We start from the raw sequence: 26,292 nt of genomic DNA, 5'->3' as shown, positions 1-26,292 counted from the left end.
GTAAATATGCAATTTTGCGTATGTTAGCAGTCAGAGAGGTCCACTTCTAAAATTCACCAACCTTGGCCAGAACCTTTTCAAAAATGTGGATTTACAGAAGCACAAAAATGAGAACTGTAAACTGATCAAAGTATACATGGAGGACTTGTTATTCATTTTTCTAAATATTGGTTCAGCAAAAATGCATAATTTTGAGTATGGGAGTAGTCAGAGAGGTCTACTTCTAATATTCACCAATCGTGGTCAGAGTTTATTCAAGATGTGTGGATTTAAAGGGCCACAAAAATGAGAACTGTAACGCCATCGACTGAGAGACCGCGAGAACCAAAAGATTGCCATGTGGCAAAATGGATTTTGACATGTGGCATTTTTATTGGTATGTGGCAAAATGGATTTTGGTTTGTTGCATAATTTAAAAAAAAAATTTTTTTTTGGTATGTGGCATTTTTTGGGGTATATGGCATTTTTGCAGGCCATGCACATCCATGCCATTGACAGCTATGCACGTCCAAAGTTTCCATTCATTTTAAATGGCAGAAAAATGTGTGGCTGTTATTTTTGACTATAAAATTACCATCAGAGCACACTGACATTCAACTGGCACCCAAGTAAGGCTATGCCATTGACGGCTATGCACATCCAAATTTTACATTCATATTAAATGAAAGAAAAATGTGTGGTTGTGATTTTTGACCATACACGGGAGCACAACAGAAGTCGGCTGCCGTGCTGCTCCCTCGGAATGTATTTACCGTAATGCCTGGATTACGTGAGTGCACACTAATTTTAGGGTCCAGTTATTTGACCACGGGAACACGAAGATCCGCTGGCTTGACCACAGTCACCAATTCCTACATATTTTTCAGCAAATACTTATCTTTCCTGTGCAGGTGTAAAACGTAGGGTCGCAGTTAGCGGATGTGCTGTGACACCAAACCGTACTTATTTTAAGAATTAAGACCCTACCTTTTTCTCCCCACACCAGCCCACCAGAGAAATCCCCGGTATCCCCATATGCAAGTTCGCCGTTGTCTGCAGTGATGTGTACGCTGTATCAATCCATCGAGGTGAAGATGGAGCTGAGCCGCTCTATCGATTGGTCTACGTTCCTCCCCTTACCTATGGTCACGAGCTGACCTGAAGACAGATTCTGGAAGCAAGCAGCCGAAATAAGTTTGCTCCACAGGGTGTCCGGACTCGCAGATAGGTTGAGATGTTCGGTCATCCGGAAGGGGCTTGGAGAATAGGTGCTGCTCCTCCGTATCGAGAGAAGCCAGATGAAGTGGCTCGGGCATCTGATTATGATGATCCTTGGACACCTCGCTAGTGGGATGAGGAAGCTCAGGGTTGACCCTGGACACGCTGGCGGAACTCTCACACCAGGCCTGGAGATGCCACAGGAGTCCCCTGGAGGAGCTGGATGAAGTGGCTGGGGAGAGGGCAAGTCTGGACCTTCCTCCTGAAGCTGCTGCCCCAGCAACCCGACTTTGGATAAAGCGATAGATGGATTATCAGGTAAATGATGAAAAGATGATTTCTATCAAGAAAATCAAGAAATCATCTTTCTTCTACACTATCCACCAATGTTCTTGTGCCAAATCATCATCTTCTACCCTAAATGAGGTCATAAGGGCAGCAGCCCCAGCAGTGAAACTCAGACTCACCTCCGTCCAGCTCAAACAGAAGGATCCCAAGGCACTCACATGCAATCAAGGAGATAGTGTCTCCTGCGTTTTAGGGGTGGTCCTCTGGACCTCACCAGAATGGCATTCTACATGTGCCCTAGCCACCTCATCCAGCTCCTCTCAATGCCAAACAGCTGTGGCTGTAGATCAGCCGGTAAATCTAGAGCTACTTCTCCATACTATAAGACGCACCATCAATGAATGTCCTATTTCAAAACCTTTTTCATATAAAAGCACACCGCATTATAAGGTGCAGTAGTAGTTGTGGTTGCATTATGCATCCACTAGATGGAGCTGCACTAAACGGAATGTAATGCCACAATGAACCGTTATTGATCCATATATAAAGCACACGGTCTGCTTTTGAGAAAAATTAAGGCTTTTAGGTGCGCCTTATAGTACGGAAATTACGGTAATTAGCTCATTCACATCACATTTCAAACACCACTATAATCCCTGTGTGGCTTGTCACATTCTGTGAAAGTGATCACAATGTGATTGGTCTGTTTGTGGCGTGATGTTATCAGGACATTCTCACCTCAGATGACTTGGTACAATAATTAGGTAAATTGGCAACATGCAGCTTCAGAAAAATGAGTAAATTACCGGTACTCACACAGCAAGTTAAAACATGTCCAAATATTTTAATTGTGAATTTTGACATGATTTTAACATTATTTTCTTATTAAAGAACTCTTATATCATACAAATCTTCATTGGATTCTATTTGACTTTCCATGACCAACTATAGAGAAAATGTATATATGTTTTTTAAATATAGAATGTGGCTATCATGAACATTGTTATCGGTTTTGGGGCCAGTGATATATTGGACACACGCACTTGTAAGTTGCAGCCCAATACGGCACTCCAAAACTCATACCAAGATTAGCGAATTCCCAACAACTGACTGAATATTTGACCACATCATTTTACATCATTAAAAATATACATATGACTGAATTCTTATCCACATTCTTGACCTAATTAAAAAAAAATCATGACTGATGGTAAATTTATGGCAAAATACATAAGGTCCACTGTTTAAGAACTTTTATCCCACCATAGAGCGCTTTCTCCCTCTCAAACGAACTTCATCAAGCTTTTTAATGACTGTTCCGGATTTTTTAGATGAGGCTGTGTAGCTCTTAAGCAGCGTCTCAAAGAGTACCTCAGATTTGGGATGAGTACTAAGGAAAGCTTTCTCCAGCACATACAAATCTACCCCCTTATCCTCGGGTAGAGCCGAGATGTAACTTAGACCGAAGTCAATGAGGACAATGTCTGACTCGCCGTCCTTCGGTGGACTTCTCAACAGCATGTTGGAGGTGGTCAAGTCACCGTGGATAACGTCCTCATCGTGCATTTTGGCCAGGATGTGACCTATCTTCTTAGCCAGATGCTCCAGCTTCATTTCAGGACATGAGGAACCAGACAGCTGAAGCTGAGCATTCGCAATGTGGTCACGCACAGTCGATGAATTTACGATTTCCTCCAAGAAAATGCAGTGGGAGGAGTAGTCCACGAAGTAAACAACAGGAGCTGATAGACCTAAGAGGAGATCATTTGAAGAATGTTAATGCTGGTTGTGACGTATGACTCGAAAGCTAAAGAAATTTGAAAAAAATAGTTTAATCTAGCGATGAATGAAAAGCATTTTAATGGAGTCATATAGTCAGGCTTAACTGAATTGCCTTAATATGTGGATTTAACTTGATGGCAATCGTTTGTCACATTTGCAATTCATACATTTTGTAAATAATTGGTAGTATATAATATAATTGGTATGTAATCAGGGTAGACAGTAAAAGAAATTAGCCGCTGGCCCAGATGTTCACTGGACTCACTATCAAAACCAGTGTCCCAGGTCAACGTGCCCCAATAATAGTCCCAATAATAACGTAGAATAACCATTTGCTTGAATAACATGAATAACATTTTTTAAGGTATATTTAGGGCTGCAGCTTTCGAATATTTTAGTATTCGAGTATTCGACTGAAAATTCTATCGATTAATCGAGTAATCGGATAAAACTTTTTTTTTTTTAGATAAAGAGCAATTATAAAGACATTTCCCCTGATATTGAACCATTTTCAGACAATGTCTTTATTTTCGATGTACATTGTTGAAAACAGCCAAAAATTGCATCTCAGATGTGACTAGAAAAAAAACACAAATTCACAACTTTTACTCAAAAAACTTCTAGATCTTATATAAAAAAAAATATATATATATATATATATATGGGGTGTAACGGTACACAAAAATCTCGGTTCGGTACGTACCTCGGTTTTGAGGTCACGGTTCGGTTCATTTTCGGTACAGTAAGAAAACAAAATGCAAAATATAAATGTGCTAGTTGTTTATTACACACTTTTGTGCTTTCAACAATAGGAACAGTAGCCTATACAAAGCTAGAATTCTGCTCAAAAAGTAGCGCGTATTTAAAGTAGGGCTGCAGCTATCGAATATTTTAGTAATCGAGTAATCGACTGAAAATTCTATCGATTAATCAAGTAATCGGATAAAACAAATATATTTTTAGGTGAAGAGCAATTATAAATATACATGAGAAAACAAGACATTTCATCTAATCTTGAACCATTTTCAGTCAATCAATGTCTTTATTTCCGATGTACACTGTTGAAAACAGCCAACAATTGCATCTCAGATGTAACTAGAATTAAAAAAAAAAAGACTAATTCACTGCTTTCATTCAAAAAACCTTTAGATCTTATTAAAAAATATATATATATGTGTATATATATCTTACCTAAAAATGCCGTTACGCTTGATAACACACATCACTTAAAAGTTGGGATTTTTTTCCCACGTGTTTCAATTGAATTTCTCTTTGTGTCAAGCCATTTTTAAGTTCTAGTTACGTTTTAAGTTAGTCTAAACCGGGGGTGTCCAAACTTTTTGCGAAGGGGGCCAGATTTGGTGTGGTAAAAATGTGGGGGGCCGACCTTGGCTGACGTCCTTTACGTAGAACAATATATTTAAGCACATTTCAGCAAACCATTCAGTGTGTTACATTTGCTTAATTATTTTTATAAATAATTTCAACAATCTCTCAACTGGCCTTTTTGGCAGTCTCATTTGACTCACGGGCTCTTGCGAAATACTGCTGCTGTGAAATTAAACTAGCTTCAAGTTGCTTCAATTTCTCGCTGCCTATCTTCCCTGTAATCTTGCCGTACATGTCAGCGTGGCTTGTTCGGTAATATCGCCTCACATTGAACTCTTTAACCCTTAAAGACCTGCAACATGAAACAATTATCGGAGAATCCCAAAATTTGAAAAATAAGGTCCTAATGAAACCTTTTTTTTCAAATTTGTAAAAAGAAATGTCAAAATTTGGGATGTCCCGATCCAGGTTTTTGCACTTCCGATCCGATACCAATATTGTTTTGCACTTCCGATCCGATACCGATACTGGCCGATACCGATACCGGCCTATATGAGCATGTATTAAAGTTTAAAGTTATTTAGCCTCCTTACTTAGTTGTCAGACTCATGTTGAAAAGGGTTTTAGTACACTTGATAACAACTAGCCAGCTGAATTAGGTGAGTTTGAATAACACACAATGATTGGTAACAAGAAACTGACCAGTTTATTCAATGACAAACATTCTAAATAACAAACAGAAATGGCATAGTCAGTCAGTAAAACGTGCAAATAATATTGTAAACTGTCAGTGTAAAATCCCACAAACTTCCCAAGCTATTAGATGCTTTTAATGTTTCGTGCATTAGTTACAAAAATTGTATAAAAAGCCTCTCAGGTTTAAATAAATGACTATTTCAGTATCAAGTTAACATTTTAAAACAGTAAATGAAATACTCAAGTCCCCATTCTGTATCAGCAGCTTTAAACTACATTCAATTAATTTAATTTTGCAAATCAACTGTTAAAGTTGTTAAAATTGCTCCCGTTATTCCATAATTTCCCTTCTGTCTACTTTTGACATGTAGATAGATTCAAGTCAAGATTTTGCCGATTTAGGAGTATTTAAGATAAAAAGTTAATTAGGTTCGCTTGGAAGGTTCACAACAGCCTACTAGGGAAGTCTTCTGCTTTAAGATGACGGCTGTTTACTAACGAATCTGGCTTTCAATACTTCAATGTTGCTAACGCAGTCGAGTCTGTCATTTTGCATCTAGTTCTATGATATCTATTAGACAAGCATTTATGCTGCATTCCAGACAAGAGGGAAGTCGGATTTATCCCACGCTTTGAGGTCGGAACTGGTACCATCCGAGTGGGATAAATCCGACTTCCCCCTTCTCTGGAATGCAGCATAAAAGTGTTGGATGGTGCGTCTTTACTCACGAGAGGTAATGGCTCGTCATCCAGAATGAATTCTTCGGCAATGATTCTAGTTATTCCCTGGGCTTTGGGACTGTTGAGTGCCAGTTTGTCACGCATAGCAAAAGTTTCTGCCAGTGTTAGTTGCGTAGGACCTTTCTTTTTGTCTTCGGTTTTCTTAACATACTGCTTATATTGTTTGTGGTGGTATGTCGCTAAATGCTTGATTAGGTTGGTTGTATTAAAACTTCTTACAGCTTTACCACCACGCTTGACTATTGCGGCATATGTCTGCCTCTTCGTCTTTGTCGTCCTTTAAGGTGAAATGATCCCACACAGCTGACATTTTTACCGATAAAGTCTCTCGGTAAATTGGGAGACGGTAATGTAATGTGTTGAAGGAGTGCCGTAAAATGCGGACCGAATTTTAGGGAAACCGAAGCAAAAACTGGATTATTTATATCGGTGTGCTGGAAAACCCGGAATTTAAAAGAAAACTGGATCGGAGGTCTGGATCGGAATTTTTCCCGTGTTCCGATCAGATACCGATGCGCATTTTTTTGCCCATATCGGCGTCATCTCTAGTCAAAATGAATATGTGTAATAAGCACTCTAATATTTATAACCCCTAGCTAAATCCTGTTTTTTATTTCTCATGGAATCTGCAGATTTTTTTTTTTTTTTTCCAAAAAGAAATGTCAAAATTCTGAATTACTCTCAAAGTCATGAAATTTTAGGTGTATCAAATGTGATACATTTTAGAAAATTGGAAGTAAAGGGTCACACGGGGTATTATTGCTTAGAGTGCTGCTGCCTTTTAGTGGGTAAATGAGGAGCAGCATTTAGTGTGTAAGCTACTTCATATGCTGGTAGTAGTACTGCTGACCAATTTATTAAGTCTGCGCGGGCCAGACGTTATTGATTTTATGACAGAGGCTGGGGGCCGGATGAAATTTGACCATGGGCCGCATTTGGCCCCCGGGCCTGTCTTTGGACATGTCTGGTCTAAACTGTAAGTCCTGATAGGATTTTGAGTTTTTGCAGTGTTCAAAATAAATGTATGATACAGGCTGTATTGGAGCACATTAGAGACGAGTGCTACTGAGCTAAAATTGATAGTTAGCATGATTAAGTTTTTATTTTACACCCTCATCACTCCACAATGCCATGTTATGTTAAAGCCTGTATGTAAGACACGTTAGCCACGCATCGACAGTGGTCATAATTAATTGAAACCTAGCCCTCCGCAGGGCTAACGTTACGTGAGCTAGTAGCGACAGTAACATTAATCTTATTTATTAGCGCTTAGCGCTCTTTATTAGCGCTTAGCGCTCTACTGCTTTAAGATGGCGGCTGTTTACTAACGCTGCCCAGACGCAGCCGAGTCTGTCATTTCGCATCTAGTTCAACATACATGTGATCTCTATGAGACGCGTCAGACGCTACCTGTTAACAACGTAGCATCGTGCGGGCTAGTATTTAGCAGCGTCGGCGTCGTTTGTGGCGGCTGTCGGCTGCAGTAAGTTTTTTTTTTTTCCTTCCTCCTCTCCGCACGTGACAGTGCGTTGTCCCGCATTAAAAGTAGTCCGAGCAAAACGTGATGCTTAGAGCTGTCAAAATAAACGATTACTCGATGTGAATAAAATTACTCGAATCAGTTTTTAAACTCGAGTTACTCGAGTTGCTCGAGTACTCGTTTCAGCTCTAATTTAAAGATAATAATCCAACAACAATTTGCCTTTCAGACCCCGCGTACTGGTCAGCTTTCTTTCTGAAAGCAAGAAGAAAAAAGAAGTCCTGTGCTTAAGAGAAAAGCAATCCCAATGACAAAGATTTTAACATGTATTTTGCAAATGAAATGCCTCAATGAATTTTTTTTTTTTTTTTTTTTATGAACAGTTTTCAAAAGCGTTATTGGTGGATTTTCTCAAGTTAAAGCGCCACACAGAAATTAATAAATTTATTTGTGTAAGCAGGATCTGTATATTGTTATTATTTAATTATAGGTGTTTTAGCTCATTTCAATTTTTTTTCAATTTAAATGGGCTATTATTTATTTTACTATGTGTTTGTATTTTACAAATGTAATGTAGTATTCATTTATATTGTATGTATATTTTATGTTGTATAACATTAGTTCCTATGTGAATATTAGTTCCTACTTGTTTTGTTGTAGTAGGAGGGTTTTGTATTGAATATGGGGCCGTGTTGGTTATTATTATAGCAGAGAAGACAACTGTAAATCAACAAAGACAAGTCAACTGTGCCCCGAGCTACCACTCAAGAGATCTGATGGACTCAAAAAGTGGGTTACGATTGCATATTAGTTTGAAAATCGACCGGATCCACCGTATTTTTACACGAGTGACTTCCGGTCTGCTAGCTAGTAGTATTGACGCAGGAGGGCCGCGTCTCGTGTCAAATAATAAACTCTGCCGTTGTTTTCGCGTGCATCGCGTTGAGCCTCTTCTGGGATGCAACACACGGCCCCACTGCGACTGGTGTGCATTCGCTGATTAACTTTAACGGCCGCGTTTCGCTGCGTTCTTGCGGCGGCCACGTTGTTGCGCCGTTGACGTTTCTTACTGTCCTACCGTGTTGGTCCTCATTATAGTAGGGAAGACAGTAAATATAATCTACACAAAGAAACTGTAACCCGATCGACTCACTGCCTTGAAAAGTAAGGGTTACATTACATCAGAAACTCGTTCGGTATGCCTCCGTTCCGAACCGAACGCCAAGTACTGAAACGGTTCAATACGAACACATGAACCGTTACACCCTTAATATATATATATATATATATATATATATATCTTGTTTTTTACCTAATCTTGTTTCTTACCTAAAAATGTCATTACGCTTGATAACACTTAAAAGTTAGGTGATTTTCGTACGTGTTTCAATTGAATTTCCATTTGTGTTAAGCTATTTTTAAGTTCTAGTTATGTTTTAAGTTAGGGGCAGTTTACATGGCGACTCTGCGACACCAAGACGCAATGACTGTGTTGCGGAACAGCCTCGCCTTAATATGGTGTCGGCGATAACGGAAGGCGAAGACGCCAACCATTGAATCCAGGCTCCAAAGTGGGAGGTTTCGATTGCGGGGGCTTGGGAGGGCTTGCTCCGCATCCATAACAATGGAAAGCTCCCGCGCCGATAACGTCAGCACTCGCACATGTCACATTTGGCGTGCGCCGTGGTGCTAATAAACATTAAAAACATCAAATATGGCGGAACTTCGGCTTTAATTTTTTGTTTTTATAATATTTTTAATTTAAATATGTTAAATGTTTCCATTTTTGTGCCTTTTGGAGCAAAAGAAAAATGCCACTGCCTGGAATGGGCGGGTATGTTGTCTTCCAGGCTGAGGAGGTTGTTGGCGTCAAAGTGCATCATTGGTTGTCGCCTTGTAAATCTGCACTGTCCCCTAGGGCCTGGCATGAATACTACACCGTTTTCACGTGCAATTGCGACATTGTTCGAATGGAGACTGAACCATATAAATGCAAATTTGACATTTTTCGTATTCTCGGAGAATCACCATGTAAACGGCCTCTTAGTCTAAATTGTACACCCTCATCACTCTACAGCACTGTGTTTTTACAGATTGAATAAAGCCTGTATTTAAGACACGTTAGCCACGCATCGACAGTAGTCATAATTAATAGAAACCTAGCCCTCCGCAGGGCTAACATTATGTTAGCAAGGTACAGTAACGGTAATCTTATTTATTAGCGCCGAGAAGTCTACTGCTTTAAGATGGTGGCTGTTTACTAACGCCGGCGAGTCTGTCATTTCGCATCCAGTTCCATATACATGTGATATCTATGAGACACATCAGATTCTATCACCTTAGCATAATGTGGGCGTAGCTGGTAGCAACGTTGGCATAGTTTGTAGCGACTGTCCGCTACTTCTTCCTCTGTGCATGTGACGACAGCGCGTTGTCCCGCATTAAAAGTAGTCCCTGCGAAACGTGATGCTTAGAGCTGGCAAAATGAAACGATTCCTCAAGGTGGATAAAATTACTCGGATCAATTTTTAAACTCAAGTTACTCGAGTTACTTGAGTATTCCTTTCAGCTCTAGGTAGATTTAATGAAAAGTACAGCAAAATGGTGAAAAACATGACTCTAGTGCAAATAATCTCATTCCAATTCCATAATCACTCCCAAGTATGTCTCCAGGGGGGAGGCGGGCCCGTGGGAGAGCCCCGTGTGTGGGCGAAGCTTTCCTGTCTCCCCCAGCTCGGTTGTCGTGGCAACAATTTGAAAATAAAAGAGATGGCAATGATGGCTAACTATTTTCAAGCTAGAACCTCATTATGACGATATTATTCTTTCCGTAGTCATGCTGATGAATTAACAGATTATGTTCATACCATAAGTTTAATACGCGTTTACATTTTTCTAACTTACTTGTCTGCATATGTGGGCACTATCAGCACACCTCACAGTAAACCTCGGGTTTTTTTTGTCTGGGGTGGAAACTTTCTCTCCGTTTTCTTTTCATATTGGATTTCAGATTTGGTTTCAGAAAGATGTCGTCTTGTACTATAATGTAAGGTGGATTCTCAGATACTGACAATCAATGAGCAGCAGTAATCAAGCTGCGCGAGTTCACGCGGGAGCGAGCGAACGAGGTGTGTTTATGCCCTACGGAGAGTATGGAGAGAGATTTTTGTCTCAAAAATATTCTCACAAATTCATCCGCGATTCACAAATAGGTTTTGTAGATCCACAAATATATCCAAGATTTTGACATGTATTTTCGAGATCCACAAATATTTCCGTGATTTTCACGCATTTTTTTAATCCACAAATATAACTTCAAAATCCACATGTATTTTTCCGTGTTGTGGGTGCACTTCTCATGAATTATTGTACGCAATAATTCGAATTGAATTTGTGAATCAGCGGCCGCGTGCATTTCAGATAAACATAAAAAGAACTGGTCAAATATGACACATTGCTATTAGAGATGTCCCGATCGATCGGCATCGGTCCGATCACGTCATTTTCAAAGTATCGGAACCGGCAAAAAAATATCGGCCATGCCTTTTTTTCAATATATATATATATATATATATATATATATATATGTATGTATATATTTACAGTGCCTTGCAAAAGTATTCGGCCCCCTTGAATCTTGCCGCCTTTCGCCACATTTCAGGCTTCAAACATAAAGATATGAAATTTAATTTTTTTGTCAAGAATCAACAACAAGTGGGACACAATCGTGAAGTGGAACAACATTTATTGGATAATTTAAACTTTTTTAACAAATAAAAAACTGAAAAGTGGGCGTGCAATATTATTCAGCCCCTTTCAGTGAAGCAAACTCACTCCAGAAGTTCAGTGAGGATCTCTGAATGATCCAATGTTGTCCTAAATGACCGATGATGATAAATAGAATCCACCTGTGTGTAATCAAGTCTCCGTATAAATGCACCTGCTCTGTGATAGTCTCAGGGTTCTGTTTAAAGTGCAGAGAGCATTATGAAAACCAAGGAACACACCAGGCAGGTCCGAGATACTGTTGTGGAGAAGTTTAAAGCCAGATTTGGATACAAAAAGATTTCCCAAGCTTTAAAAATCTCAAGGAGCACTGTGCAAGCCATCATATTGAAATGGAAGGAGCATCAGACCACTGCAAATCTACCAAGACCCGGCCGTCCTTCCAAACTTTCTTCTCAAACAAGGAGAAAACTGATCAGAGATGCAGCCAAGAGGCCCATGATCACTCTGGATGAACTGCAGAGATCTACAGCTGAGGTGGGAGAGTCTGTCCATAGGACAACAATCAGTCGTACACTGCACAAATCTGGCCTTTATGGAAGAGTGGCAAGAAGAAAGCCATTTCTCAAAGATATCCATAAAAAGTCTCATTTAAAGTTTGCCACAAGCCACCTGGGAGACACACCAAACATGTGGAAGAAGGTGCTCTGGTCAGATGAAACCAAAATTGAACTTTTTGGCCACAATGCAAAACGATATGTTTGGCGTAAAAGCAACACAGCTCATCACCCTGAACACACCATCCCCACTGTCAAACATGGTGGTGGCAGCATCATGGTTTGGGCCTGCTTTTCTTCAGCAGGGACAGGGAAGATGGTTAAAATTGACGGGAAGATGGATGCAGCCAAATACAGGAACATTCTGGAAGAAAACCTGTTGGTATCTGCACAAGACCTGCGACTGGGACAGAGATTTATCTTCCAACAGGACAATGATCAAAACATAAAGCCAAATCTACAACGGAATGGTTCAAAAATAAACGTATCCAGGTGTTAGAATGGCCACGTCAAAGTCCAGACCTGAATCCAATCGAGAATCTGTGGAAAGAGCTGAAGACTGCTGTTCACAAACACTCTCCATCCAACCTCACTGAGCTCGAGCTGTTTTGCAAGGAAGAATGGGCAAGAATGTCAGTCTCTCGATGTGCAAAACTGATAGAAACATACCCCAAGCGACTTGCAGCTGTAATTGGAGCAAAAGGTGGCGCTACAAAGTATTAACGCAAGGGGGCCGAATAATATTGCACGCCCCACTTTTCAGTTTTTTTATTTGTTAAAAAAGTTTAAATTAACCAATAAATTTTGTTCCACTTCACGATTGTGTCCCACTTGTTGTTGATTCTTGACAAAAAATTAAAATTTTATATCTTTATGATTGAAGCCTGAAATGTGGCGAAAGGTTGCAAGGTTCAAGGGGGCCGAATACTTTTGCAAGGCACTGTATATTAGGGGTGTCAAACGATTAAAATTTTTATCGAGTTAATTACAGCTTAAAAATTAATTAATCATAATTAATCGCAATTAATCGCAATTCAAACCATCTATAAAATATGCCATATTTTTCTGTAAATTATTGTTGGAATGGAAAGATAAGACACAAGATGGATATATACATTCAACATACAATACATAAGTACTGTATTTGTTTATTATAACAATAAATCAACAAGATGGCATTACCATTATTAACATTCTGTTAAAGCGATCCATGGATAGAAAGACTTGTAGTTCTTAAAAGATACATTTTAGTACAAGTTATAGAAATTTTATATTAAAACCCCTCTTAATGTTTTCGTTTTAATAAAATTTGTAAAATTTTCAATCAAAAAATAAACTAGTAGCCCGCCATTGTTGATGTCAATAATTACTTATACTATGCTCATGGGAGCTGAAGCTATAAAATTAGTCGCACCCAAGCGCCAGCAGAGGGCGGCAAAACTCCGAAAAACACAACATGTACAGCTTTCACTCTGCTATCATTTTAATCTGTTTGAGCAGGGCATTTGTGCGTTAATTGCGTCAAATATTTTAACGGGATTAATTTAAAAAATTAATTACCGCTCGTTAACGCGATAATTTTGACAGCCCTAATATACAGTGCCTTGCATAAGTATTCGGCCCCCTTGAATCTTGCAACCTTTCGCCACATTTCAGGCTTCAAACATAAAGATATGAAATTTAATTTTTTTTTTCAAGAATCAACAACAAGTGGGACACAATCATGAAGTGGAACAACATTTATTGGATAATTTAAACTTTTTTAACAAATAAAAAACTGAAAAGTGGGGCGTGCAATATTATTCGGCCCCTTTACTTTCAGTGCAGCAAACTCACTCCAGAAGTTCAGTGAGGATCTCTGAATGATCCAGTGTTGTCCTAAATGACCGATGATGATAAATAGAATCCACCTGTGTGTAATCAAGTCTCCGTATAAATGCACCTGCTCTGTGATAGTCTCAGGGTTCTGTTTAAAGTGCAGAGAGCATTATGAAAACCAAGGAACACACCAGGCAGGTCCGAGATACTGTTGTGGAGAAGTTTAAAGCTGGATTTGGATACAAAAAGATTTCCCAAGCTTTAAACATCTCAAGGAGCACTGTGCAAGTAGACATGTGCCGGTTACCGGTTACAAGGTTTACCGTGGTATTAAAACGTCACGGTTTCAAAACCACTAAAATTTTCCGTCACACCGTAGTACGGTATTTGCTATTTTATGTCCAGAAAATGCAGCGAGAACTGAAGCAGGAGCGCTCACCCCTCCCTCTCCGGTTGTTGTTATGTCCGTAAGTGACGCTACTCTATGCTATAGACTAGAGTTGAAACAATGGCTGAAGGTGGTGAGCTTTTTCCTCCGTCAAAAAAAAAGAAAATCGCTTGTATGGGAGTATTTTCGCTACCGAAAAGAAGCAGACGGCTGTGCATTAGAGGAGGAAGGACATCCCACGTGCAAGACTTGCTTGCGGAGGGTGGCTGCAAAGGGAGGCAACACCTCAAACTTGATTTCACATTTACGTGACCATCATATGTCACTTTATACAAAATTGGAGGTAAGTAAACGCTGTCATTTACGTTTCCCACCAGCTACGAGAGTTTTCTCCTGCGTGTTTAGTGTGTGGCGATGGTAAAACAAATACCAACTACATATAAATACTAAATACGTAATTACCTTGTTAGCGAGGCTAATATTGTGGCTAGTTAGCATGCCAAGACGGCTAACCAGGTTCCTCTCTACCATTACACAACTTTTGTAAAGTTTCCGCGCTAGGATACTTGCCAACAGTCCCGGATTGTGCGGGAGTCGGGGCAACCCGGAATATAGGAAGTTCTGAGTGGTACCACCGCTGCCGAAACCGACGGAACCAATCTGAACTTCCTAAATTGCGGGTTGCCCTGCACAATTCGGGAATGTTGGCAACTTTAATTCTTTCGCCATTGTAATCATATGTTCAAAATGAAATTTTTATAATACAGCCTGTGGTGTTTTTTCTCTCTGGCGACTTTCTGTGTTGAGAGGGGGTGGGTGGACGGCTAGGGGGTGTTGTGGCTGTGTAATTCGTAAATAATGATACGAGTCACACACACACTCTTGCTCCCCATTAATATTCAACTAATTAATATTAATAGTAGTAATATAGTATTAGTATTTGTTTTACATAAAACCAATTTTATCATACAATGTTTTAAGTCCAATTCTATATTGCCAAAGTCATTATAAATGCAGGTTAATTTGATTTTTTTCTCTTTATTTTTTCCTCATTATAGGACAGCAGTAGCTCTGACAGCAACAGGCCATCAACATCAAAAGCTCCAAATCAGCCAACAGTTCTGGAAACCTTTCAAAAACAGAAAAACTATGCACCTTCATCCAAATATGCAAAAGACCTCAATAATGCTGTGGCATATTTCATAGCAAAAGACATGATGCCCTTTCAAACTGTAGATAAACCCGGATTTTTGAAACTGATGAAAACAGCAGTGCCGCTTTACAAGGTCCCTTCGAGAAAATTCTTCTCCAAGAATGAAATCCCGAAGATGTACACAGAGGTCAGGGCTTATGTAAAGAAAGAAGTGGCAAAAGGGGTGTGGTTTTCTGCAACGACTGATGTGTGGACTAGCAATAGTGGTAGTGGGGAACCATACATGAGCTTCACTGTGCATTTCATTTCTCCATCTTGGGAACGCAAGTCCTTTTGCCTCGAAACTATGTTTTTCCCATAGGACCACACGGCTGACCACATCTTGGATTGCTTTGAAAACATGCTGCATGACTGGGACATCAGAGATGATCATTTATCAAGCATCACAACCGACAATGCAACCAACATGAAGAAAGCATTTGAAGGGTTACCCTGTGTTTGGCTTGGCTGCTTTGGCCATAACCAGTTGAATCATCTGTGCGAGCATGCAGGCACCTCGTACAGGGATTCTCTCGCAGCTGGAAAAGAAAGAGAGAACTGAAGAAGCATCAGGCAATCCTTAAAATTCCTGAAAAATCCCTCATTCATGATGTTCTGACAAGATGGGGCTCCACGTTCAGAATGATTGAGCGATTTCTGGAAAAGCAGCAGGCTTGCTGTGCAGTTCTTGCCTCTGACAGAGGCTTGTGGCATTTAATGCCAAAAGATAATGATGTGCAGACTTTGGAGAGACTCTGCAAACTTCTGGGTCCTCTAAATGACTTCACTGATCTTCTGGGCTCTGAAACAAAGACTACCCTCTCATCCTTGAAGCCTGTTATGGAGCACATCACTGGCCTACTGAAGGAGGAGGAGGGAGATGACACGCTAACACAACAAATGAAAAAGATAATGAGAGATGATCTGCGACACCGTTACTCTGAAAAAGTCAGGAAGGTGACAGACATCGCTTGCTTTATTGATCCCCGTTTTAAGGACAACTTCTCTGAAAACAAAGATGACACAATATCGGCAACTGTTGAGGAGGCTGTGCAGCTACCAGAGAAAACATCTGTGCCAACTCAAGCGTTACCTGCTGCCACCAATGGTGATGAAGAACAGGGAAGCAGTGCTTCCACCACCACTACTGGCTTTTCTACTACTACTAAGAAGAAAAACAAGTCTCCGTCTAGCTTGCTGAAAAAAATTACATCAACAAAACAACAAAAGATCGACAGCGACGCAGAAGATGCCTGCCCAAAGGAAAGAGTGAGAATGGAGGTTAAACTGTATTTGACTCACCCTCCCATATCTTCTGATGCTGACCCACTGGCATGGTGGAAGGCTCATGCTGAAGAGCTGCCTCTCCTTGGCAATGTAGCAAGAAAATATCTCTGCATCCCAGCCACCAGTGTACCCTCAGAGAGGGTTTTCAGTTCTAGTGGACATATCCTCTCACCTCACCGCTCCAAACTTAACCCAGAAAAGGTGAACATGCTCACCTTTCTACACCATAACTTTGACTGAGTGAGAAATATGGAGAAAAAATGAGCAAGTCTCTGAAATGTTGAAGTGCCCGCATATTCGATTTAATGTTGAAGTTTTGTTTACATTTTTGCTGAAAATAATTATTTTTGTTCTTGTTCTAAATAATGTTGAGCTGCTTGAGCTGTGGCTGTAGGTTTAAGTTCTACTTATGTTAATTTATTCAAAATATTTTATTTGTTATTTATTTTAACATATTCATGTGTGTATATATATGTATATATATATATATATATATAATATACAATGTAATGTTGAAGTTTGTTTACTTTTCTTGTTCTAAATAATGTTGAGCTATTTGAGCTGTGGCTGTAGGTTTAAGTTCTATTTATGTTAATTTATTTAAAATGTTTTATTTTATTTTTTGTTATTTATCTTAACATATTCATGTTGATGTTCAAATTTAAAATATGTTCTGAAAAATAAAAAAATCCTGTTTGGTGGAATTTTTTTTTTTTTTTTAACCCATACCATATAATTACAATACCGTAATACCGTGAAACCGCGGTATTTTTGCTGACGGTTATCGTACCGTCAAAATCTCATACCGGCACATGCCTATGTGCAAGCCATCATATTGAAATGGAAGGAGCATCAGACCACTGCAAATCTACCAAGACCCGGCCGTCCTTCCAAACTTTCTTCTCAAACAAGGAGAAAACTGATCAGAGATGCAGCCAAGAGGCCCATGATCACTCTGGATGAACTGCAGAGATCTACAGCTGAGGTGGGAGAGTCTGTCCATAGGACAACAATCAGTCGTACACTGCACAAATCTGGCCTTTATGGAAGAGTGGCAAGAAGAAAGCCATTTCTCAAAGATATCCATAAAAAGTCTCGTTTAAAGTTTGCCACAAGCCACCTGGGAGACACCAAACATGTGGAAGAAGGTGCTCTGGTCAGATGAAACCAAAATTGAACTTTTGGGCCACAATGCAAAACGATATGTTTGGCGTAAAAGCAACACAGCTCATCACCCTGAACACACCATCCCCACTGTCAAACATGGTGGTGGCAGCATCATGGTTTGGTCCTGCTTTTCTTCAGCAGGGACAGGGAAGATGGTTAAAATTGACGGAAAGATAGATGCAGCCAAATACAGGAACGTTCTGGAAGAAAACCTGTTGGTATCTGCACAAGACCCGAGACTGGGACGGAGATTTATCTTCCAACAGGACAATGATCCAAAACATAAAGCCAAATCTACAATGGAATGGTTAAAAAATAAACGTATCCAGGTGTTAGAATGGCCAAGTCAAAGTCCAGACCTGAATCCAATCGAGAATCTGTGGAAAGAGCTGAAGACTGCTGTTCACAAACACTCTCCATCCAACCTCACTGAGTTCGAGCTGTTTTGCAAGGAAGATGTGCAAAACTGATAGAAACATACCCCAAGCGACTTGCAGCTGTAATTGGAGCAAAAGGTGGCGCTACAAAGTATTAACGCAAGGGGGACGAATAATATTGCACGCCCCACTTTTCAGTTTTTTATTTGTTAAAAAAGTTTAAATTATCCAATAAATTTTGTTCCACTTCACGACTGTGTCCCACTTGTTGTTGATTCTTGACAAAAAAATTAAAATTTTGTATCTTTATGTTTGAAGCCTGAAATGTGGCGAAAGGTTGCAAGGTTCAAGGGGGCCGAATACTTTTGCAAGGCACTGTGTATATATATATACACACATTTTTTTTTCTTCATTAAATCGTTTTCTAATTGTATTTAACGTTACAGACAATATGTTACACTCATCCAGAGTCTTTAGTTGAGGCTTAAGGTAGGGTAATTAAATTTATCTTGATAACGGCGGTAATTAATTTTTTAAAAAATGTATCACGTTAAAATATTTAACGCAATTAATGCATGCACTGCACGATCCACTCAAGCATTGTCGCGCTCAATCTGTAATGACGCCGTTTTACCTATATAGAGAGATAAAAGGCAGCAAAATGAGTAGAGTGAATTATGGCAGCCTTTGAGACTTTTTTTAATTGGCTAAAGCCTTACAATCCCTCTTCCCACGATTAGAAATATCATGCGAAGCAATGTGGGAAGGCAAGGTAGCAATTGATCTTCTTCTTAACACCTTATGTTATTTCCCAAAGCATAGAAGATATATCAATTGGTAGCACTACGCACAGTCATGGTTCCACTTCCCATCATGCATTTGGGCATGGCTACAGTATCATTTACTGAAAGCTCAACAAATACACTAGATAGCAATATTTAGTCACAATATACAAAGTCACGAGTCTTTCTATCCGTGGATCCCCCTCACAGAAAGAATGTTAATAATGTAAATGCCATCTTGAGGATTTCTTGTCATAATAAACAAATACAGTACTTATGTACTGTATGTTGAATGTATATATTCATCCGAGTTTTATTCATTTTTTCTTAATGCATTGCCAAAATGTATATGATCGGGAAAAATTATCGGCAATGATTGGAATTGAATCGGGAGCAAAAAAAAGCAATCGGATCGGGAAGTATCGGGATCGGCAGATACTCAAACTAAAACGATCAGCATCGGATCGGGAGCAAAAAAACCTGATCGGAACAACCCTAGTTGCTATGCGAGATGACATCATCGTGACATCACGCTGACTGCGAGAATGCTTCATAGTGGGTATGGTGTTCTTCGGATGCAATTCATTATTCTTTTTCCCCCAAACACGAGAACCTTTGTTTCAACCAAAAAGTTCTATTTTGGTTTCATCTGGCCATAACACATTCTCCCAGTCCTCTTCTGGATCATCCAAATGCCTCTAGCGAACCGCAGACGGGCCTGGACGTGTACTTTCTTCAGCAAGGGGACACGTCTGGCAGTGCAGGATTTGAGTCCCTGGCGGCGCATTGTGTTACTGATAGTAGCCTTTGTTACTGTGGTCCCAGCTCTCTGTAGGCCATTCACTAGGTCCCCCCGTGTGGTTCTGGGATTTTTGCTCGCCGTTCGTGCTGTCATTTTGACACCACGGGGTGAGATCTTGCATGGATCCCCAGATCGAGGGAGATTATCAGTGGTCTTGTATGTCTTCCATTTTCTAATAATTGCGCCCACAGTTGATTTCTTTACACCAAGCATTTTACCTATTGCAGATTCAGTCTTCCCAGCCTGGTGCAGGTCTACAATTTTGTCTCTGGTGTCCTTCGACAGCTCTTTGGTCTTGGTCATAGTGGAGTTTGGAGTGTGACTGACAGGGTGTGGACAGGTGTCTTTTATACCGATAATGAGTTAAAACAGGTGCCATTAATACAGGTAACGAGTGGAGCCTCGTTAGACCTCGTGAAGGCCCAAGTACACTGCATGCGTGATCGTTGCGGTTCCGGTCCGGTTCAGTGTTGCCTGCGTGCCACGCAGTCCGTCAAAAACAGGCAAATCATACCGGCTGCTGCACGGCTGTGGTCCGCCAACCTCGTCCCCCCCGTGAGCTCTCGCGTGATCGCGCGCGATAATGTGCCATTTAAAACAACGAAAAACACACGGAGTCTGTAGAATGTACTCATCAGAGAAGCAGAGAGAGAGCACATTTTTTCCCTTGCATATTGATATTGTAACGTTTGCTAAGCGGAAGTTTGGCCGCGAAAACAACACCCCACTTCCCGCCACCTCACCAATGCAAAAACAACAACTACAGTGGGGAGAACAAGTATTTGATACACTGCCAATTGTCAGTGTATCAAATACTTGTTCTCCCCACTGTATTTACACTGACGCTATCTAGTCCACCAATCGGAGCGTCGGGCTGGTGCACCAGCACACCAATGACAGCCCCGCGTTGGTGCATAAATTAACCCACCGATGACAGCCCCGGTCGGCACAACACCGGCGACGCTACAATATTTTAGTTGTGTCTGTCTCTTAATTCCAGATTGACTGCATCATGTTGAGATCAGGGCTCCGTGTGTGGAGGGAAGGGGGGCTATTTTGCCCTTGGTTGTGTCGGTGCGTTTATATCTTTGTGCACATTTGAAATTTATGGCACATAACATCTCATAGAGCTGTTATAAACAACTGATAAATAATCTGTCATATTTATAAAATGGATAGCGAATTATATACGACACGAACTAAAAAAACAGCGTACTTGGAATTGGTGTCTCAACACTGCAGATTCATGTGCCCAGCGCAAACTTGTTTTTTCTATTAAGAGTCAAGTGAAATGTAGGAAAGAAAGAGAAACGTCTTGAATAGACCACCAGGTCGAAACTTGTGGGTGTCTCTTTTTTCTCTTTCGTACTTTTCCCCCTCGACTCTGTATACAAACCAAAATTGCTTGTGCGCGGGGCACGAGAATTTCTGCAGTGGAACCACTTCCAGATACGCTGCTTTTTTTTTTTTTTTTTTTTGCTTAGCACGTCGTGTGTTTGATATCATTGCCAGAAAAACACACATAATAGGACACTCTGCAGTTTCGCTTTTAATGGTGTCCTTATAGTAACGATCTGCTGCATCGTATATCACTTTGTGACTTTCCACCTCCATGATGAAGCGCTCATCATCCATCTTCGCTCATGTTTCAACCGTGATTAGGCACCTGGGCTTTTGACGTCAGGCCCAGCTCCGCCCATTTTGTCGGATGCGTGTCCGGCAAAAATAGAAAATAGCCTATACCATCCGGCAGGCATGCGGCACGCCGGAGGTGGTTCGCAGTCAATCCGGAGCACTGACGCGGCCGATATACGTTGAACAATAGGATATAATGGGAACGGATTGGCTCCGGCACCATTTTTTACCGGAGTCGGACCGGAACCGCAACGATCACGCATGCGGTGTACTTGGGCCTTAAGAAGAAGTTAGACCTCTTTGACAGCCAGAAATCTTGCTTGTTTGTAGGTGACCAAATACTTATTTTCCACTCTAATATGGAAATAAATTTGTTAAAAATCAAACAATGTGATTTTCTGTTTTTTGTCCTTTTGTCCACATTCTGTCTCTCATGGTTGAGGTTTACCCATGTAGACAATTACAGGCCTCTCTAATTTTTTCAAGTAGAACTTGCACAATTGGTGGTCGACTAAATACCTATTTGCCACACTGTATGTACACGTGTGATGAGCTCAAAATACCATAATTATAACCTAACCAGATGAAAAATACCTTGTAGTATTTCCTTATAACAACAAAATCTGTGTCAACCCTTCTGCATTCGGCAACTGTAATATTATTTGTATGCTTGAATCCTACAAGGCTGACTGACACAATGATGTCACTACATATTTCAATTTTTATATGAATGATCTATCAAAACAGTAAATTAGGTGAAAAACTGGCTGTTTGGCTGGTGGGTTGGTGGTGAACCATCTTAATGCAGATGACCGTGTGCTTCTTAACCCAAGTTCAGCTGGTCTCTAGCAGCTGCTCTCTGTGTGTTCCAGGTACGGGGAGTTACATGTTATAAAATATAATGATGCTTAGAGTGTCGTTATGATCGTGAGGACAAATGAGGACAAACGGATGGTCTTCCCTGACTTCAAGTTGTCAGGTCAAGTGTTAAATGTTGACAATTATAGGCCTCTCTAATCTTTTCAAGTAGGAGAACTTGCACAATTGGTGGTTGACTGAATACTTATTTGCCCCACTGTAGATGCAACGTCAAAAGTGCCCTACCAACATAGAGCTCACATACTGACATCTAGAGGGTGACATTACACCAGGCAACAGATGAACATGTGTCTTGGGACCGTGTACCTTTTGGCCATTCGTTTTTCCTTCTAATTTTGGAAAACATAAAACGAGCCCAGATTCTTTTTTTGTTTGTTTAGTTTAGTTTATATGAGTGTTAACAAACAATGAGAAATTGTCTCACGCTTCCCAATTAAAAAAATGCTAATTCAATAACGAAAAACGAGCATTAATCCATTTTGCCCAATATCTCTTTATTGAACTGAAGTCGAAAAACAATATACGTCCAATATGTGTTTTCCATGACGTTCGCTTTTACAATGAGCCCTGACCTGGAAGAGGATGTTCTTCTTTATTATTATTAATTCAAAGTATGCAGCTGCAGCAGGGTCTTGTTCGTCTTGTTGAGGAAGAACATCGTCTTCCGGGTTACACTGTCGACCCCTGGTAATGATAGGTAAGTTACACCCCCCCCAAAAGAATAAAAATGTTTACAAATATTATGAATGGCTATGGCTTGGAAAGAATAATACATTGACACCAAGTGTTTGAAAATGTGTTGGAAAACCAAAAAAAATGTTGGTTTTTAACTATGTAAGGTCAGTGGCCCGTCCTCTCCATCTCCAAAAACACTTTCCTCTATTGTAATGCTGTCGTATTTGGTTCACTGTATTCTCCCCCGAACACTATGGAGGTAGATTTGTGTCTTTATTATTCAATCAAAAAAAAAGTTGCTTCGATCAAATAAAAAGTTGCTTCAATCAAAATATATACTTTCAATCGAAGAAAACGTCACTTCAATCAAAAAAAATGTGTTTGAATGCAAAAATAAATTTGAAACTCAAAAAAATATATTTGAAAACTATTTTTCTTTGATTGAATTTTATTTTTTTGATCAAAGTCAAGTTTTTTTTAATTGAAACACCATTTTTGATTGAAGTCATGTAATTTTCCGTTTGGACCACATTTTGGCTAGGACATTTGTGTCTTTATTATTCAATCAAAAAATAAATTGCTTCAAACAAAAAAATATATATTTTCAAAAGAAAAATCACTTCAATCAATTTTTTTTAAAAAATCAATCGTAGAAAAAAAGGTTTGAATGTGAAAAAATATTTGAGACTCAGAAATTCGCATTTGAACACTTTATTTTTCATTCAAACTGTTTTCTTTGATTGAAGCAATCCTTTTTGTGTTTGAGCCATATTAAGGGTAGGACATTTGTGTCAAAATCATTCAATCGCAATAAAAGTTGCTTTAATCAAAAAACTATTTTTAATCAAAGAAAAAAATCATTTGCAAAAACTTTTTTTTTTTTAATATATTTTTTATTTGAAATATATATTTTTTTTTTTATTGAAGTGTCACTTTTTTTGAAAAGCAAAAAGTTTTAAACTTATTTTTTTCAAAGTGGAAAAAGTTTTGAACACACTTTTTTTTTTTTGAAGTGGAAAAAGTTTTGAAGGCACTTTTTTTCGATTGAATCATTTTGACACAAAGATTCTCCTTCAACGCTAGTTCCGGTGTGTTTGATTCGCAGGTAGCTGAGCCAATGACATAAAAGTATGAAGCAAGCATAATGGCCACCAGGGCTCCATCCAGCCATCGGAGTCTGTTGGATTCTAAGCCGAATATAGGGCACCGGTACGGGCGTGTGACATCGGCATTTCACCGGAGTACGGTGCCCTGTTGCTTAATGTGATTTAATACGGCGAACTTCACCCGCTGCCCTGACGTGACGGTTGGCAATTGGTTCCAACCGGAGTGTCCGCGACGCGCCGGTACGGGAGTGGTCGGCGAGTGGCCCGACACTAGCCTGCCCAGTAAGCGAGTGGACTACCGGCGAGTCGCCGGCGTCCACGCCGGCAGTCCCATCGCTTCAGCTTTGAATGAGTGCCGTGTCATTCGCGGGGCGTCCACTCGACAGCCGGCCTCCGTGCCTGGGGGGTGATATCGGGGTCCGACCAGTGTGCCACGACAGGGCACCGTACCGTTGCGGGTACTCCGGTGAAATGCCGATGTCACACGCCCGTACCGGTGCCCTATATTCGGCTTAGACTCCAACAGACTCCGATGGCTGGATGGAGCCCTGGTGGCCATTATGCTTGCTTCATACTTTTATGTCATTGGCTCAGCTACCTGCCAATCAAACACACCGGAACTAGCATTGAAGGAGAATCTTTGGGTCAAAATGATTCAATCGAAAAAAAGTGCCTTCAAAACTTTTTCCACTTCAAAAAAAAAAAGTCTGTTCAAAACTTTTTCCACTTTGAAAAAAATAAGTTTAAAACTTTTTGCTTTTCAAAAAAAGTGACACTTCAATAAAAAAATATATATATATTTCAAATAAAAAATATATATTAAAAAAAAAAAGTTTTTGCAAATGATTTTTTTCTTTGATTAAAAATAGTTTTTTGATTAAAGCAACTTTTATTGCGATTGAATGATTTTGACACAAATGTCCTACCCCTAATATGGCTCAAACACAAAAAGGATTGCTTCAATCAAAGAAAACAGTTTGAATGAAAAATAAAGTGTTCAAATGCGAATTTCTGAGTCTCAAATATTTTTTCACATTCAAACCTTTTTTTCTACGATTGATTTTTTAAAAAAATTTGATTGAAGTGATTTTTCTTTTGAAAATATATATTTTTTTGTTTGAAGCAATTTATTTTTTGATTGAATAATAAAGACACAAATGTCCTAGCCAAAATGTGGTCCAAACGGAAAATTACATGACTTCAATCAAAAATGGTGTTTCAATTAAAAAAAACTTGACTTTGAGCAAAAAAATAAAATTCAATCAAAGAAAAAGTTTTCAAATATATTTTTTTGAGTTTCAAATTTATTTTTGCATTCAAACACATTTTTTTTGATTGAAGTGACGTTTTCTTCGATTGAAAGTATATATTTTGATTGAAGCAACTTTTTATTTGATCGAAGCAACTTTTTTTTGGATTGAATAATAAAGACACAAATCTACCTCCATAGAACACCATCTTTTCATCTCTAATGCACGTCTGACACCTACTGGCGGCAGGGAAAAGCTTTCAATGCGGTACTGCACTCTGTAATTATCGTACGCTAAAAACACTAAGTTCGCACCGTCAGATTTTCCTGAAACTTGACTACATCATTAAATAAGAAAGTAAAAGAAGTTATATTTGATTTCTTAATGCTTTTAGTAAGCACAACAAGATGGACGACAGCACTCCCCTTCTCCTCCTCGGAGCCTATTTTCCGCATGGTAAAACGACCACTTCGCATTGATAGATTTTGTTGAAACTTTACCACATCATACATTAAGAGTGTTCTATATAGTGAAGCCCTTGAAGTGATCTTGCCGTTCTGTACTTGCCTACTCTCCGACAGCGTAGAATAGAACGAACCTCTTGCACTGTCCGACGGTGTGTTAATTTTTCGTCCAACAGTGGATGTCTGTAACGCTTCAGGAACCTTTCTTTCACGATGGTCGGCCTCCCTAGGAACACAGTCCGATATATTCGCGCTTCTGCGCCTTGCTTTAGTAACTCTGCAGTTTTAAGGAGTTCGGGTTTCGCTATCACGTTGTTACTTGCCATGTTTTTTCTGGATGTTGTACTTCTTTTGAGAAATGGCGGACTGTAAGCAACGTTTTGGTGCCTACCGCCACCTACTGTACAAATGTGGAGCACCCTTATGATTTATACATCATTTTAGCATCTTTCGTGTGACTTCAAAATTGAACGATTATCAATAATCTTCATTCCATAAACAAGATCTGATATGTTGGACATTGAACCACAGACCCAATTTTAGTCTGTATTGCACCCCATTGCGGAACAACAGATGTGTGCTCTGTAATGGAAAATCTGTCTTTCTGCAATATTGGATGGAAAAAAATATCTGGTCCATCAGTCATCTATTCGGTGACCAAGGGAATTGGCTGT

At 39.7% G+C, this 26,292-nt stretch overlaps 1 protein-coding gene across 1 annotated transcript; it reads right to left on the bottom strand.

The window, feature by feature from the left end:
- Positions 1-1,722: 1,722 nt before the first annotated feature.
- On the bottom strand, positions 1,723-25,986 carry tp53rk (TP53 regulating kinase). The gene is made up of 2 exons (XM_057846888.1): positions 25,722-25,986; positions 1,723-3,236 (listed from the first exon to the last, which is right to left on the bottom strand). The coding sequence occupies exons 1-2, from the start codon at positions 25,942-25,944 to the stop codon at positions 2,740-2,742; spliced, it is 720 nt and encodes a 239-aa protein (XP_057702871.1). The 5' UTR covers positions 25,945-25,986; the 3' UTR covers positions 1,723-2,739.
- Positions 25,987-26,292: the final 306 nt, after the last annotated feature.

This window comes from Corythoichthys intestinalis, chromosome 9 (assembly GCF_030265065.1).
Source record: "Corythoichthys intestinalis isolate RoL2023-P3 chromosome 9, ASM3026506v1, whole genome shotgun sequence".
Classification (NCBI taxonomy): domain Eukaryota; kingdom Metazoa; phylum Chordata; class Actinopteri; order Syngnathiformes; family Syngnathidae; genus Corythoichthys; species Corythoichthys intestinalis.
Note: the sequence above shows the minus strand (reverse complement) of the source record. Positions and strands in the feature narration are given on the sequence as shown.